Source organism: Protobothrops mucrosquamatus, unplaced genomic scaffold, assembly GCF_001527695.2.
Source record: "Protobothrops mucrosquamatus isolate PMUCROS unplaced genomic scaffold, P.Mucros_1.0 scaffold3229, whole genome shotgun sequence".
NCBI classification, from domain to species: domain Eukaryota; kingdom Metazoa; phylum Chordata; class Lepidosauria; order Squamata; family Viperidae; genus Protobothrops; species Protobothrops mucrosquamatus.
In genome coordinates, this window is record NW_015389226.1 from 127,944 (window position 1) to 144,250 (window position 16,307).

The 16,307-nt window shown below is 34.0% G+C and overlaps 1 protein-coding gene across 1 annotated transcript in view; it reads right to left on the bottom strand.

Moving 5' to 3' along the window:
* ARFGEF1 (ADP ribosylation factor guanine nucleotide exchange factor 1) overlaps positions 1 to 16,307 on the bottom strand; it is a 54,694-nt gene that overhangs the window by 4,150 nt on the left and 34,237 nt on the right. The window contains exons 21-37 of the mRNA XM_015826674.1: positions 15,680 to 15,838; positions 14,548 to 14,698; positions 12,854 to 12,944; positions 12,495 to 12,535; positions 12,221 to 12,390; positions 11,377 to 11,528; positions 10,822 to 10,994; positions 10,093 to 10,253; positions 9,649 to 9,779; positions 8,120 to 8,249; positions 6,695 to 6,830; positions 6,471 to 6,609; positions 5,750 to 5,822; positions 4,844 to 4,973; positions 3,367 to 3,506; positions 2,095 to 2,263; positions 25 to 163 (exon numbers count right to left, since the gene is read on the bottom strand). Of these exons, the coding sequence (XP_015682160.1) occupies positions 25 to 163; positions 2,095 to 2,263; positions 3,367 to 3,506; positions 4,844 to 4,973; positions 5,750 to 5,822; positions 6,471 to 6,609; positions 6,695 to 6,830; positions 8,120 to 8,249; positions 9,649 to 9,779; positions 10,093 to 10,253; positions 10,822 to 10,994; positions 11,377 to 11,528; positions 12,221 to 12,390; positions 12,495 to 12,535; positions 12,854 to 12,944; positions 14,548 to 14,698; positions 15,680 to 15,838 (2,285 nt within the window). The remainder of the gene's footprint in view (positions 1 to 24; positions 164 to 2,094; positions 2,264 to 3,366; positions 3,507 to 4,843; positions 4,974 to 5,749; positions 5,823 to 6,470; positions 6,610 to 6,694; positions 6,831 to 8,119; positions 8,250 to 9,648; positions 9,780 to 10,092; positions 10,254 to 10,821; positions 10,995 to 11,376; positions 11,529 to 12,220; positions 12,391 to 12,494; positions 12,536 to 12,853; positions 12,945 to 14,547; positions 14,699 to 15,679; positions 15,839 to 16,307) is intronic.

The following is a 16,307-nucleotide window of genomic DNA, read 5'->3' on the forward strand; positions in this document are numbered from 1 at the left end:
GTAAAAGCTGTGAACAAGCCTTACTTTAGTAATCGTTGTTGCACTTCTTCCCAGGCATCTTTGCGACTTTCATCCATATACATGCGGAATAGTATACGTAACCCACAAGCAAGACTGCTAGTCTCCTGTTTCAACAGATTGGGCTTCGATTTCCCTTTGAAACCTGCCAAAACAGTATTTGTTATTTATATTTTATTGACTATCTAAAAATCAACACTTGAGTAAAATATGGGTACAAAATGGCTATTGCATGGGTTATTCATAGCATCCAGACTCCCTAATCAGGATGCTTCTAAAATTCTACAAGAGTGGGAGCTGGATTTCTATTAATATCATCTTTCTTTAAGCAAAACGTTATACTCCATATGGTGCAGCAGCTTTGCACTATGTTGTTGTGAGGCTTTCTGGGGCATGGTGGCTTTGCACCATGCTGCAGCTCAAGGGATTCTTACTGCCCCAGAGCTTTAGGGGACCAAGAAGCTCCTGAGCCACAGTATATTCTTTCCTACATCTATCCATAAGCACACCCCATACTCTCTTTCCCTGGCCTCCCAGAACTCACTGAGTTCAGTTTAACAATGATGGTTAATTGTGGCATCCCCGTCCCAACTCAGTGTGGCCTCTGCTAGGCCTACCAGGGCCCCTTTCACCCCCCCCCGTGGCACCTCTGGACTCTTTATCTGAGACTCCCTCTGCTTCTCATTTAGTGAACTGGACATCTGGAATTACAATAACAACTTGGCCTGTCAGGATTGCTGTCGCTAAGCAGCCATGTATTATGCTTTATGACTGCATCATTTAGCAGCAGAAATTCTTGTATAATTGTAGTCATCAGTCGAGGACTGCATTTTGGTACCCATGGGATCCTCTCTCTTCATAGCATGTCTCTTAAATGCCTACAATGTTCCTGCTCCTTCTGATAAAGCAAATCACTAGCATCCAAGAACATTGAAAGTATACAAAGCTGTAGCCTACTATCTTATTTGAACAAATGCCTGGCTGCCCAGGAGAAAAAAAAGACAAAAGAAAGGTGAGGGTAGCAGGAAGCATTTTGAGGTTTTGCATGATTGGAATGAAACCTTGCCATTTGTTAAACAGAAGTTTTTTGATTGGTTATATAAATGGGTGCAACTATGTTGTTAATGAACAGACTCCTCCTCCATCGCATCCATTTTGGGGCTATGACAATAATGAAATCTCAAAATTCCATGCATGAACATGTGATCAAAAATGCTAGTGACACAGCACAATATTTAGTATTTATATATCATTTTTGTTGTTACAAATTATGGCTACCCATCAGAAAATATTTAACCTTTTAAAGAATTATTGAATTACTGAATCATAGTCATTGAAATGATGAGTGAATAACAAAGGCAAATCCAGAATTCATATTCCTTTAAAATTTCAGTACAAAAAAATTGGGTTACAAACATTAAAAGACATGATTTAATGTTTCTGTTATCAGTACACAACTTGAAGCTAAAGGCATTGTTATCTTTTTTATCTATAATTTTAGTATGCCACATTAAAATACATTACTGTACAGGTAGACCTCAATTTAAAACCATTTGTTTAGCTATTGTTCAAAGTTATGATGACGTAAATGAGGGGGATTTACCATCAGTCCTCCAAATTTTAGTCATTGTAGTGTTCCTGGAATCATGTGATTGTCAGCTGTTTCCTCAGTGCCCAGTTTATAATTACAATGTTGCAGAAAGCTATAGTCACATGATTACGATTTCCATATTGACAGAAGCCAACAGGAAGTTGGAAATCATTTCTGCCACTTTTTCACCAACCTATGCTTTGTACTTTCTGCTTGCACCTGCTTGTGGGAACTCCTGCTTTTCTGTAGCTCTCATATGCAGCCCACTTGCCTGGGCTCTCATCTCTTCCCATATAGCAAATTGCATGGTTCTGGGGTAATAATGGCAACTAGGACTACGGGACAGCCATTGCTAAGCTTTACAACAACTACTTAGTGATGGAAAATCCAGTCACAATTGCTGTCGTGACCTGAGGACTACCCAAACAGTATTTTTCTGCAATGTTCATCACTGAAAGTCCTTACAATTGGCAAGAAAGACTTACCTGCTTTCCAAAGTGCAGTTCTTTGCTCATTATTTGAATTGAAAGCCTTAGCAAATTTATGAGATTCTAATAAACAATCCAGCAGTTTGAAAAGCTGCTGTGATGTTAAAAAACGATACATTCCTTGATCTTGTGTGTCCACATGAACATTAAAGTCTACTGCATCCCTCTGGAAGGAAGGAAGGAAGGAAGGAAGGAAGGAAGGAAGGAAATATTAAGTTTTATTTTAGTTATATTTGGGTCTCACAATGAATCTCAATAAGGTTTCCAGCTATTGAGAACAAACTGATTTCATCAAGATATCATAATAATAAATAAATCTCAAATATTAGTTAACTGAATTTATGACATTGGCTAATTACATTAGGACATAAGTTGATGCAAGTTAAATCTTTTTGGCTCAATTTGCCTGAGGAAAAGAAGCTGCCTAATAATTAGGCATACCTTGATATAAGGTGTTGATCTCCTTAAGCCACTCTCCCCCTCATTACATAAATACACATCACCTGAATCCACTAAACATTCAGGTTTATACAGCTTGGAGGTGGAAAATATGCATGAAAATGATGATATGGTCAAAATACTCACTTGCCTAATAATTGTGCACATTGTATATTGTTACTTAATGATTACCCATATCCAAAGGACAAGAAAACAGCATCCTTCAGTAGCAGCCACTATCCATGAGCAGCTGCTACTTATGTAGCCACAGTTGATGAGGCGAATCATATGTTTTTTCCCCTAAAAATCTGTACCATTACCTTCCAAATTATTTAAGAGAAAGGCACATGGAAACATTAAGGAAATTTGCATCAGATGTGAAGCTTGTTTGTATCTAAAAGCTATTCTCTATGTAACTGATTACATAGAGAATAATTAATTAATAAGATGCATTCAAAAGGTTTACAGAAGAAGCAAGAAACTAAATTTAACTTTCGGTATCTATTTTTTTTGGCATCTAAATAAGAAGTGTTTAAAGGATCTTTGGGAGTTAAGAAAACAAACAACAAAACATACTTTGTGATAACACAACGTAGACTAAATTTGAAATATTTGCATCCAAACCCTGGCACTCAATTACAAAAGGCCAGGGTTGATGTTATGATTCAATCCAATTTTTCTGTTATCATAATTTATTCTGGAAGCTTATTGAAATGTTTAGAAATCCAGAAATTTTCCTCCAGAAATTACAAAATTTATGAAACAGAGCATTTGACTCAAAACTAGAAGAAAACACTTATATGAATATGCATGCTAGTGGACTTTCCTTACCTGTGCTGCAGCTAGATTCTCAGCATCTTCTTTTTTGCTGGTTGCTGGGAAAAATACAATGTTGTCTATTGTTTGAATAAGTTCCAGTTGTACCACACATTTGATTAACAGCGCACCAAACAGTTTCTGATCTGGAAATTCTTTTAAAACAAGAAAAAAGTAAAATAAATTTGGTAACTGAAACAATCATGCAAACTACTAAAGATCTATGTGTAAGTGTTAGAAACTTTCTACTGTCTGCCAAATTACTTGAATATATACTAATACATTTGCCAAATGTATTACCCTAAATTATGTATATAAAATATCTATACTTGTAAAATTAATAATTAATATAAAGACTTTAAGTGTTGTTGAACACAAAATCCCAGGAGCCCAAGCCACAAAAGATAGTGAAAGATTACTGAAATGCAAGCCAATAATTTCTGAAGAGTTAAATACTGTCCATCTGTACTGTATCTTTAACACAAATATCATAGAAATGTATTGTTTAATTAAACATCAAAGCTGTACAAACAAACTGAATTGTGTTAAATTTCAGCTGCAAATTTAAGTTCAAAAATAGTTTAACATTAAAATATCTAAAATAAAGTTTAAAAGTGTGTCATCTAAAGGTGTAACATTCTTTTGGGGAATGACAGCACATTGTCATTTTAAATAAGCATGGCCCAGGTGCAAAAGGTGCTGAGAGAAGTTTGGAATATTTATCGTAGGTCACTTCCATACCATAGTTTCTACTCTCCAGCACATAACTGTCTTCTGCCAACCTCAAACTGTTGAAAATAATACCATGGCAGCTTTATGATGAAATATGGGAGTGTAGGGCGGTAAGAGTTCCTACCCAAAGGAGAACAAATGGTTTATAATTTCTGCAGAATTGCAGTGACTCTAGGAAAAAGAAACATAGTTTTGCCGTGATTTTAGTTATGCCACAGTTCACCCAGCAATAAATCAACTCAACTTTCTAAATGTAGTTGTAATTGTAAAAACTGAATGGCTTCAAAGCCATTCCAAATTCTTATGAAAGTGTGCTGTATTACTTTTAACAGTTATATGACCTTTTTTCAGAACTTTTTAAAGCAATACAAAAATGTACAAAAGATTGAAAACAATAAACCACTGAAAAGAACTTAGAAGACAGGGAATTTTTTATTTTAGTAACTTTTCTAAAAACCTGAAAATGGGAAGCAATCGCAAACCAGGAAGGAATGTACACCCACAATTAGAAATGTAAAGAACATCACAGGTGAGATTTTTTTCTTAACTTCCAGGAATCTTAGCAATTAGGTTACTAAGGCATTTAAAATAAGAGAGTACGCCCTAAGAAAGCCAAACTCTTTTTGTAATGTTCATTCATTCTCAATGCTTATAGAATTTCAAAAGTTATTTCTGACAGCAAGCTGTCAGAAGGAAAAATCCACAAACATAGAAACAAATGCAGATTATCAAATAACTGTTTAGAAACATTTCTTCTTACTTGCTATAGGTTTGTTTTTGCTGACCTCCTCATTTGTAGGCATCCCTACAATAGGTTGAAACTGACGTCTATCTAAAGATTTTGGTTGCACAGAATCATGAATATCTACAGATTTTTGTGATATGGCATCCTGAAAGTAAAAGACAAAAATTATCTCATATAGATTTGGCAAAGAAATAAACTTCTTAGAAGCACTTTAATGAATTTGCTTTGAACTAGGATTTTTGGTTAATTGATTTGGTAATTACAGAACACCATGAAATGTGTAATTATACATTTAATTAAAATATATGTAAAAGATATTTATTATCCATTTGCCAAAGCAACAAGTGCTAATGGAACAAATCTTTTTGGGCCTTCCATTTGTACAGATTCCCACTTAGCTCTGGAAGATTGGAATAGCCTGTCAGGTAAATTTAAGGCACCCGTGGAATGTGTGCAGTGGAGAAAGTGAAAGGGGATTTTTTTTCCCCTGGAACTGAGAATTTTACAACAACCTATAAATAAATAATAATAATAATGAGCCTATTTTAGTGAGCAAAACAGAGCTAAGTAAACAGGTTAATTGCAAGGAAGTTAAGCAATATAATTGATTTCAGTTTTGATTTATTTTTTACAATAACATGACATAGTTGGCACAATACTGTAAGGGACTGTCTTCTAACCTGGTAAATTTATTTATTTATTACATTTATATGACATCCCTCTCACGGTTTGAGATATAGGTTATTTTCTTCTTTTTTTAAGTATGAAATCTATGTCACATAGAACATACAATGCTACATATCTCTCTTTATTCTGCATGATGGTATCCCAACATGTGATCTTTTCCAATATTACTTTTAAATAGGGAGGAAAAGGAGTATATCAAAATATTTTCCCTGACATTTTTATTTTCAAACATACCAACTGTTTCTCTCTTCCAGGAGATGGAGATGGAGGAGCAGTATCTCCTCCCACTGGCCGCCAAGTTAAAAGCCTTAAAAAGAGAATGCAACTTTAATTCTAAAACAGAAATATCTCAACGTTTTACGATTAAAAACAATTAGAAATCTATAGTAGTGTTCTCAACAAAAAGGGATCCAAAATTTATATTAAAAAAACTTTCCTGGGTTATAAGTAAATAGAGCACATATTTTCACCTCTTTTCCTTAATTTACAATTTCTTTTAGCAAAGGAGGAAAAAAGCATGACCATTAGATTTGGAAATGTTAATGCTCCTCAATTAGCAGAAGCCATTTAGGAATGAAAGTTCTTAATTAGTTTATTAGGCAATAATATTATAGAAGGTCACCAGTCACTAAACATATCTGAACAAATTCAGTTCAGCTAACTAAGAAAAAGCAGAAGAGAAGTCCAAACCATCTTTATTATTCTAAAAAAATAATAGGGATTAGACCTGCTCTGAGTACGAATTAGTTAAGGATCTGACAGATAGGGATAAGAATTCCAAGATTCTTCTGTGTGACTAAACCCAATATAAAGGCTATATAAATGTCACATAAAATAAATACATGTATGCTCATTATATCAAGACAAGCACAGCTAATGCATGTTCAATATTTCATACATATGAATTTGTTTGCAGACTTTCTCCCAAATATTTACAAAAGGAAAAATATCTTACGCATGGGGAATAGTGGTTTTGAAGATATCCAACATACAGTTGCAAGTCTTATCCCAGATCTCAAGGGTAAACTTTTCCCCATTCAGAATGACAACATTCTCTAAACAGTTTGTACCAGACCGTGCCAGTTGTTCATTGTCTGAAATGCAAACAAAGCATTAGCTTGTTCATAGTATACAGAATAAACTGCAAGCATTGTCTGTGACAACTTGATGCAATCTTACCTTGCTGAACACACCAGTACAGCTGAGCAAATATATCATCCAAAAGAACATCACTAAGTACTTCTAAATACTGTGTGAATACATCACAAATTGCATAAAGTGCATGATTGCAAGTTGTTGTCATCCACTCCGCTTTCTAGGGAAAAAAGCAGAGAGAGACCTTCTCAATAATAATTGTATTAATTACATTGAAAAGCAGCCAGGAGCATCAAAGTCCTTCAGGAAACTTGGAGAATATTAAAAACAACAACTCTGTAATAGAAGCCTAAACAGATTGCTGAGAAGAGGTTAGAGAAGGCCAAAGAGGATCTTCATGTAATATAACAGGAACATAAAAGAAATTATGAGAACAAGGCACCTTCCTTTTACATTTTTAACCACCGATTTTAGGTGACTACTATCTCCAAAGAACTATAAAAATGTTTTTCATTTGCCCCTGTGTAATTATATATTCTTTGAAAATGTGCTAATTATTCATTTGGAATTTTAATATCATTTAGGTTATTAGATATCACTTAAAATATGCAAAGCAATGAAGCACTCTGAACCTAAGGTGAAAATTTTATTCAACACCACCATAGCAACTTTGCTGTTAAATTGGTAGACAAAGCAGGGAAGTGTGAGCCAGTTAGTATTTTCTAACACTGTATACTTTCAGGATATTTTTGGTTCAAAGAAAAACATAAGCAGTTATGAAGCTTCAGACTTAATTGGAATGATCAACCTCATATAGAGATAATTTTGCTAGTACAGTTTCAAATTTTAATTTTAACTTAATGTAAATTATAATTTCTATTAAATGCACAGCTATTACAAAGGGATAATTACACATGGATGTTTTGCCAAATAATAATCATCCAATTGTAAAATATCATACTACATTTATGAAAACAATCAAGAGGGCATTTTAAGTATCTCTTCAAAATATCATTTTTATCAAATTCCAACTCAACACTTTAGTCAACTTTTAACTGACATGGCCTAACAATAAAAGTCAACATCTCTTCACCACTGGTATTTGTTAACCTGGTCCGTCTTTATCCTTCACTTCCTTTTAAAGTCTTCTGATGCTAAAAGAGGTGTTAAAAGATCCTGATGATTCCTTTTGCCTGATATTCTTAAAAATATCTAAGTTGCTTGCATGAGTTGCAACATAATAGAAGGAAACAGTAATTGCACAAGGATTAACACAATGTAAGAAAGTGATCATTCCTATAACAATTTAATCTACAAAAAGCTTTAGTACATGACTATGTACTCAAAATTGTTCATTATGCAGAAAAGACTTTATATAAAGCATGCCAATAAAAATAGCATGAAGTAGAATTAAAAAATGGATATTATATAGCTTATGGGTATAAAATGCAATCTGAACATAAAGATGTAACAGTAGTAAAATATGAATTACTCTCAGGTTATTTTTACCTCTGTTTGTTGTTCTGGTAACTTCATATTGTCAAATATTCGGAAGACTATCCGAAATAAATCCTGCCACCAATGCTTTTCATATGTGTGACCATATGTTTTCATTATTTCAAACATAACTGTTAAACCTCTGAAATAAAAATGAATGTTAAGAATTACCAACTAGATCTTTCAGCTCTTACTTTTAAATTATCGTTAAACATAAACTGATACACTCAGAATAGATAGGCAAATACCTTACAGGTAATATTTTACAGTCATAAGTCAAGGACTCCCTGTAAACAACTCTATATAACCTTTTAGAAACAACAATTACAAAAAAGGAAGAAGCTCAAAATCTCAAAAGCCTGATAGAAGCATTTTATGTGGCCAAGACTGCTTCATTCAATATAAAATTCAGGCCATATATGAAACTTTCTCTAATGAAAGTTAGAACAATATATTGGATTCTTGTATGCAATCCATAAAAATATTAGTAGTTAATATACTCATAGAAACTACACAATCATTCAAGCATTTTCTATCATAATTATCAGACTTCTAGTAAAGTGATTATTATATATAGTTCTTATGAATTTGGATGCATATATCTTTGTCTAAGACAGTCAACTATAACTTTCTGCGTGGGCAGACAATTTTGAGAATTGGATCTATTCTCTCACTACACATAGGTTATTGCTGAGTTGGCAACATTTCTATTCTAAAATATTATGTGCAAAGGGAATTGGAAAGAGAATGAAAGTTTATAATCATGGGTTGATTAAGTTTTAGTAGTGGGTTTCTCAAATCCCAATTACTGTCCACTTCATAATGTACTACTTGTATTTTGGTTTGAGTTGCTTACATTGCTGCTTAAATGCCACATAAATGAGAACATGCTGCTTCAGAAATTTAGCTTTTTAGATTAAATTATGAAATATACCTTAATGATTCTCCGGCAGTCTGATTATATTATCTTGTTCAATGTGTTGTTTGCTACCAACCCTAGTTTTAAAGTACTATTGCATAATTTAGGTTTAGATTTAAATTTAAAGATAAGGCTTTTTTATATAAACAGCTAGACAGCCAGACCTGCGTATCATATATAGTAACAAAATTAAATACTAAATTCTCATCCACACATTTCTCTTCCTCTCTCTCTCTCTCTCTCTCTCTCTCTCTCTCTCTCTCTCTCTCTCTCCCTCAGATATTCAATAGAGTTCCAACAATATACTAAAGTAAAAATGCCCTTAAAGCAAATACGTGAACGATTATGATTATCAGTGTTATTGTAGGGAAAATATAAGGAGAAAGGAGTGTTAGGCGTGCCCACCACCTTGAGTTACTCATAAATAAAGGCGAGATAAAAATCTAATAAATTTGGCATGTATTCCCATTATTTTGTTTCTTTGCAAGATGCGGTCTCTTGCTGACAGTCAGATTAGTTTTAACAAATGTGGCGATAACAATATCTCTCATCTAGCGCTTTCTAAGAGCTTACAACTAAAATATACACTTTATAATGTCGAATGACAAATATGGATTGTTACCTGGTTCTTACATCTAATTTGCATCTATTGATAATACAGGACAGCTCAAAGAGAATTGGAAACCAGCCTCTCACCCACACCCTGTCTTCTGGAGCGACATTCATATCATCACTAGTGTATTCTCTGAAAGCCTTTAAAAATAAAGACAAGTTTATAACATTAGTTCTCTTTAGTTGTAGCATTTCTATGTGGATAGACAACATGGTCTAAACTTTACGCACAAGAAGTCTATTTCTAAACATAGAAGTATGATGGATCAGATTAACAAATTAAGAAAAAAATTAGAAGTTTACATAATGGAAGTTTTCAAAACAGATTTTATTCTTTCAGGGAGAATTAAAACACATATGCCATTTTATAATTTGCTGAAATTTAGTTTTCAGTACAGAATGTAATCAATGTCTGACACATGTAAATAATATTCTGACACAGAACAAACTGTACCTGAGGTCTTTCTGATACGTATTTTGCACAATGGCGAATAAGGCGAATAGCTTCCATACTTGTGTCAGGAAAAGCTGCATTGCATGCAAATTCAGACAAGCATTTCACTGCATCCTGGAAGGAATCTATGGTTGCTGGGAAATGTTTTTCAAACACAATTGCTAAAAGAAAAAACACGTGTAATGTTCTAAATGTTCATTTTTAAAGCAAGATGTAATCACTACTACAGCAAGATAATGATATATTGATAGCATTTGAAATAAATGTAAGAAGTCAAATATCAATAAACATAAATATTATTTTTAAGTTCCAGTAAAACTAAAAATTATTATTGTGCTTTTGAGTCAGCATTGACTCTTAGCTACTGCCTGGACAAGTCTTTGCATTATTCTTAGCAAGACCTCAGCCCATCCCACCTCATTGGATTGTTGTTGTGGGGAAAAAGAGGACTGTTATATATGTTCCTTGCCTGAGTTACTTATAAAGTAATAAAGACGGGATAAAAATCCAATAAATAAATAAATTTTGGAAATAGTTTGCCATTGCCTTCTTCCTAGGGATGAGAGAGAATGATTGGTCCAAGGAGCCTAAGGCAGTGGAAGAATCCATGATCCCAGTTTCTAGCCATGTGCCTTAATCAGAACACCAAACTGGCTCTAAAGCTAAAAAAAACCCAATAAAATATTATAACTCTTGGGAATATTCTATAAATTATATATTAGTACTCACTGACAATGTGGCCAGTAGTCTGAAATGCCAGTTCCACTATACTTTCGTCCTGATCAGATGCAGCCAAATGAAAAACTGAGAAAATGTTCTTCCAGCCTGATCGTATATTGGCTGCTTGGGAATTTACCATCTGGGCTATGCAACGGACAACCATATCACGAATGGTTGGTGATCTAAAATAAATTTCACAAATAAATACATTTACTGGTTAAAACTGACTTAATTCTAATACTTCGATGTAATCTGCAGCAACTTGTTTTTTTCTACTTTTGTATGAAAAAAGTCAAATGTGCTTCTAATATAAATATCTTAAATTTAATTAGTATAGGAATATAACATAACATAACATAACATAACAGAATAGAGCTGGAAGGTGATAGATTATTTCTTCCTTTTTTATTTTCAGTATTCCAAGTTAACTAAACAATAAATCATTTTAATTAGTACTGTACAATATATTGAATCAAATACATCAAGAATTATAATAGTATCACAAAAAAGAAAAAAAATATGATTCAATTCCATGTGTTTAAATTCCAGAATGATTTTAAATACCTATTTCTCTTCATGATGTGTTCAAATGGTCTTAAGAAATCCTTTTGGAATCGGAAATTAGCAAGTTCCCCCTTTTCTAAGAACTTCATTGATAATTGCCTTAAGGAATCTACGGCAAAAATAGCTACATCTTCATTGAGATTACAGCCAACCTAGCAAAGTCAAATTTAGAAAGCACAATGATATACAATGTTATCTATAAAAACCTACTATAACAAAAAACAACCTACATGTTAAATCTACATTTGAAGAAAACACTACAAAATTATTTAAAATATCACAATGTTTAGTATTTCTTTCTAGCAACAATGTTTAGTAGAATAATTTTTTTGCTGTCTGAAATTTCAGTATGTAATTGCAGTTCACAATGTAGCAACCCACATCCTAAAAGGGACAGGAAGGGTTAGCATAATATGGATGCTACACTTGGCACACTGATTGCCAATACGATTGTATGCCCAACTGAAAGTGTTTGTTTTCTTATATATAAAGTTGTTTCTCCCAATTTGAGATAGCCTGTACAGGTACAGCCTAATACTGAAGATCTCTACCCTATATGAACTGAAGAGGGTGGGTGCTCTTTTTTGATGGCAAGCCCATGTCACAGAACAATTTTCATGAGGTGCAGAGCCTCCAACTCTGCTTAGCTCTTGTAGGACACTAAACATCTTTCTGTTCCAGTGGGCTCAGACTACTAGTGTGGATGGACTCCTATGAAGATAGTATGTTTTGATTATTTATATTTCCTGGTTAGCTTCATTTTTGGTTATATTTGTTAGATCTGAGGGTCAATTAAAAGGTAATAAAAATAAGGATAACTAATATATAATAAACTCTGACATACCTTATTGAAATGATCTCCAATAACTTCCCATATTCTAGACCACTGTAGCCTTATTCGTCCCATGTTATAGTAAGAAATCTCTACTATTTTTTGTAGGCTGAACATCCGGGGATGAGTTGCAGACAACAATTCATCCATAGAAACAGCACAAAGCCATCTGACAAAATCCACTGTTAAATCCAAACACAATCTACTTACTATTATTCTCAAAATGTCAATTAAATCATTTTTTATTACAGAATTTATGTTTCCCCATATCTAAACTAATACTTACCAATAGCATTTCCATCTAGTCTGATAGATCCTGTAAATATTCTGCCAAATAAAACAAAATTGTGCAATATTTTTTGTGACATGTTTTCTTTAGTACAAATTAGGTTACAAAAGAGTTCCACCAGTAAATATGAAGCGAATATTACAGTTTCTATCTCTGAAAATAGGTATGGAGTTAAAAGAAACATGAAGAGATAAGAACATTTTCATTTCCCATTTTCATAAGCATGCAAACATAAACCACCCAAATGGCTTAATTTTCCTTTCCTTTTAATTTTTTTACAATGCTTTATAAAAATGACTATGCTGAATAAAGAATACTATTTTCTAGATAGCAAGTTCTGATACTAGATAAATTACCTGTCTACAGCAACAACAACACTTTGTGAACTAGTTTCTCCAATAGATTCTTGAATACTTGCAATCTGCTTCCAGTCCATATTTCCTCCAACTATAAAACACATCAAAAAAAGAATATGGATTGTGAGAGAAAAAAATGACTCTGTAAATAATTAAAGGTATGTTTACTAACGTTACTAAAATAGCATTGACAAAATGACTGCTACCCAAAAATTGTTTACCAAAGAGACGATGCATCTGAAGATGCACATTAATCCCATATTGTCTATTAACTGCTAGATGCAGCTACCTCGCTATACTTTTCAAATATTTTCTTTTAATTTGGTTTTAATATAGATATGTATTGTATTGTGGTTTTATAAGGCTGTTAGCCGCCCTGAGTCCGGTGAGGAGAAGGGCGGGGTATAAATTAAATTATTATTATTATTATGAATAGAGACTAAAAGGTTATATTGAACTTATTTCCATCTAATTTATCATTATTTAAAAATTAAACACTAGCAGAGCAGAAGAAATGAGTCACTGATGAAAAATAAGTAGACTGATCAATGATACAGTTTTTTGCACTCTAACAAACAATGGTATTTCCACTGCTGATCTATCTAGGTCAGGGATAGGCAGCCTTGGCTCTTTTATGACTCGTGGACTTCAACTCCCAGAATTCCTGAGCCAGCATGGCTCAGCTTGGAAACCTCTCCTTCTTCCCTCAGCATGGCTGGCTCAGGAATTCTGGGAGTTGAAGTCCACGAGTCATACAAGAGCCAAGGTTGCCTAACCCTGATCTAGGTGAAGAATACCCTTAGTTACAAGAGCAAACAATAATAGAATCAGAATAACAAAATTATGTTTTATACCAATGCAACTAGTTGTCATAAGTAAGGGGAATTATGCTAGTCATCACCCACACTAATTAAAGATCTTCTGTCCTTTGCAGTGATACAGGGACCCGCTATGCTATGAAGTTTTATAGGATAAACAATTCTAATCAGCATTGAAACTCCCAGCAATATATTAAAGTTTTCTGTGAAATACAGCGCTTGGGTTGAGGAAATTTTCAGCCTGCAAACAGGGAACTTCGTCCAAGGTTGATGCATAAGAATCTAAAACATGACCTTAGGCAGTTTGTTAGAAGTTGATAATGTGCTTGGTGCTTGGGACTATATAATGTAATTTAACAGCAGAGGAGAATAAAAACATGCAGTTATTCCATCTATGTCTAAAAATGATTTCTTCATGAGATATGTACATTTCTTTTACCAAACACTTTTCATATTATGGAGATGTTCCTACATAATCCCAAATAATTTTTACCTGAACATTTTGTTTGATCAATTTTTCCTCAGTATTTCCTAATAGTATCAGCTGTTGAATTACTTTAGTGGATTAAAGCTAAACTGTACATGCAAAGGACTTGTCATTTTTGAACTAGTATATATAAACTGGCTCCTATTCACCCTTTTCTAAATAAGACCTAGACATGGAGATTCTAGCAATATTTCCCTCCAGGTATAGAACTAAAATAAGATGTCAATAAATAAAGCTATTTAGAGATTAAAAACATACATTTTTAAGTATCATAATTTTTCCACCTTTTATTCTTTCAAAGAAAATGCACTGACATATTTATGTCAAAAATAGGTATTATGTTGTTAAAGGAATTGTTCCACTCAATAATTAGTATTTACAATACGTACCAAGTCCCAGGCTTGCAAATTCATCAGAAGCCTGATCCTTTGTTCCTATAAATGAACCTTCTCGGCCTCTCACAGTCCCAGATATGTAACGTGGTTTTACTCCAGTACCTATTAATTGTGCTAGTTCAAGCTGGCTGATGCATTTCAAAATCTTGAATTAAGAAAAGAATGCTACAATTAACTAAACAATCCACAAAGGCCCATATTTTAGAAATAATTTTACTACAACCTAAAACCATTATAGGTAGTTCTCAGTTAACAACGGTACCTGGAACCAAAATTTCTGTTGCTGAGTTATGTGGTCATAAAGTGTGATGTCACATGACCTTATTGTTTAGCGATGGTAATCCTGGCAACCTCTACTGCCTTCATTAAATGAGGATCGCAAGTAATTAACTGAGTCCCAGGTGGTTTTCAAGCAGGCTGGCAGGCAGGTAAGGCATGGTATAAGAATGGCAGGGCCAAGATTAGCTGTTGCTGAGCAGGGGAGGGTCTGTGAATGGCTTGCAAGGCTCAATGTGAGCACGTTGGGGCCTGGGTTGGCTGTTGCCAGGCAGGCATATGAGAGTGGCCCACAAGTGTGGTGGGGCTGCTGGGGGGTGAAGAAATGGTTGAGTGGCCTGTGAGGTGCAATGCAAGAGCAGCAGGGTCAGGGTGGCTGTTGTCAGGCCAAAGAGAGTGTGACAAACTTACTGGAGCCACCTGCGACCTTCCCGGCCAGCTTCCCCACTGACTTTGCTAGTAAGAAGGCAGCAGGGAAGGTTGCAAACGACAATGATGTGATGCTGGAAATATCATAAGTGTGAAACAGATTCCAAGTGTCTAGATTGGAGTCATGTGACTGAGGGGGTACTGTTTTGCATGGAATCTCAAGGTCTCTTTTTTCAGCATTGTCATAACTTTGAATAATTTGCTAAACAAATAGTCAATAAACAAGGATTAGCTGTAGTTAACCATCCAGTTTCCTTTTGGAGTTTGCTCTCCAATATGCAATATTAAACAAACCTATGACAGTAGTGTAATCTTATGTAATTTAATTAATTTTATGTAATTTAAATTTTACAATAGATGTATTGAATATTACATAATTTCAATTATTATATATATATATATATTTGAAAAGATAATCTACCTCGTGCCAAGAATTTCCCAAATAATTTCCATCCGTATGAGCCACAGTAATTAGTGTTTTAATTGTATCAATATTCTTCTGCTTCATTTCAGTAATACCAGAACTCACAGTAAGTAAAGTAAATCTTGCTAGTGCTTGGACATAAGCATCCCTCTCAAGCTATAGGAAGAAAGAAATAATCTGTTTCTGTTTGATAGTATTTATTCCATGTTATAACTTTTAAATATAATAGTTCTGCACACATAGAAATGAAAATAAATACTAAAGCAATCAAATTAAGAAAAATGGATGAACTAAAACTGGCTGCTCGCTTATTATACTCAAATGCATTATAGATAGTACTTGTGTCATGATCACAACTGAACCCAAAATTTCTGTTGCTAAGCAAAACAGTTGCTAAGTGAGTTTTGCCCCGTTTTATCACCTTTCATGCCACAGCTGTTAAGTGAATCACTGAAGTTACTAAATTAGAACCATGGTTGTTAAGTGAATCTGATTTCCCTATTGACTTTGCTTGTCAGGTCACAAAAGGTGAAATTCTGTGCATCCATACAATGCTGGTATGATTTCACTTAGAAGGTAAGTAGACCCCTGTCCAGTCGTGTCTAACTTTAGGGGGCTGTGTTCA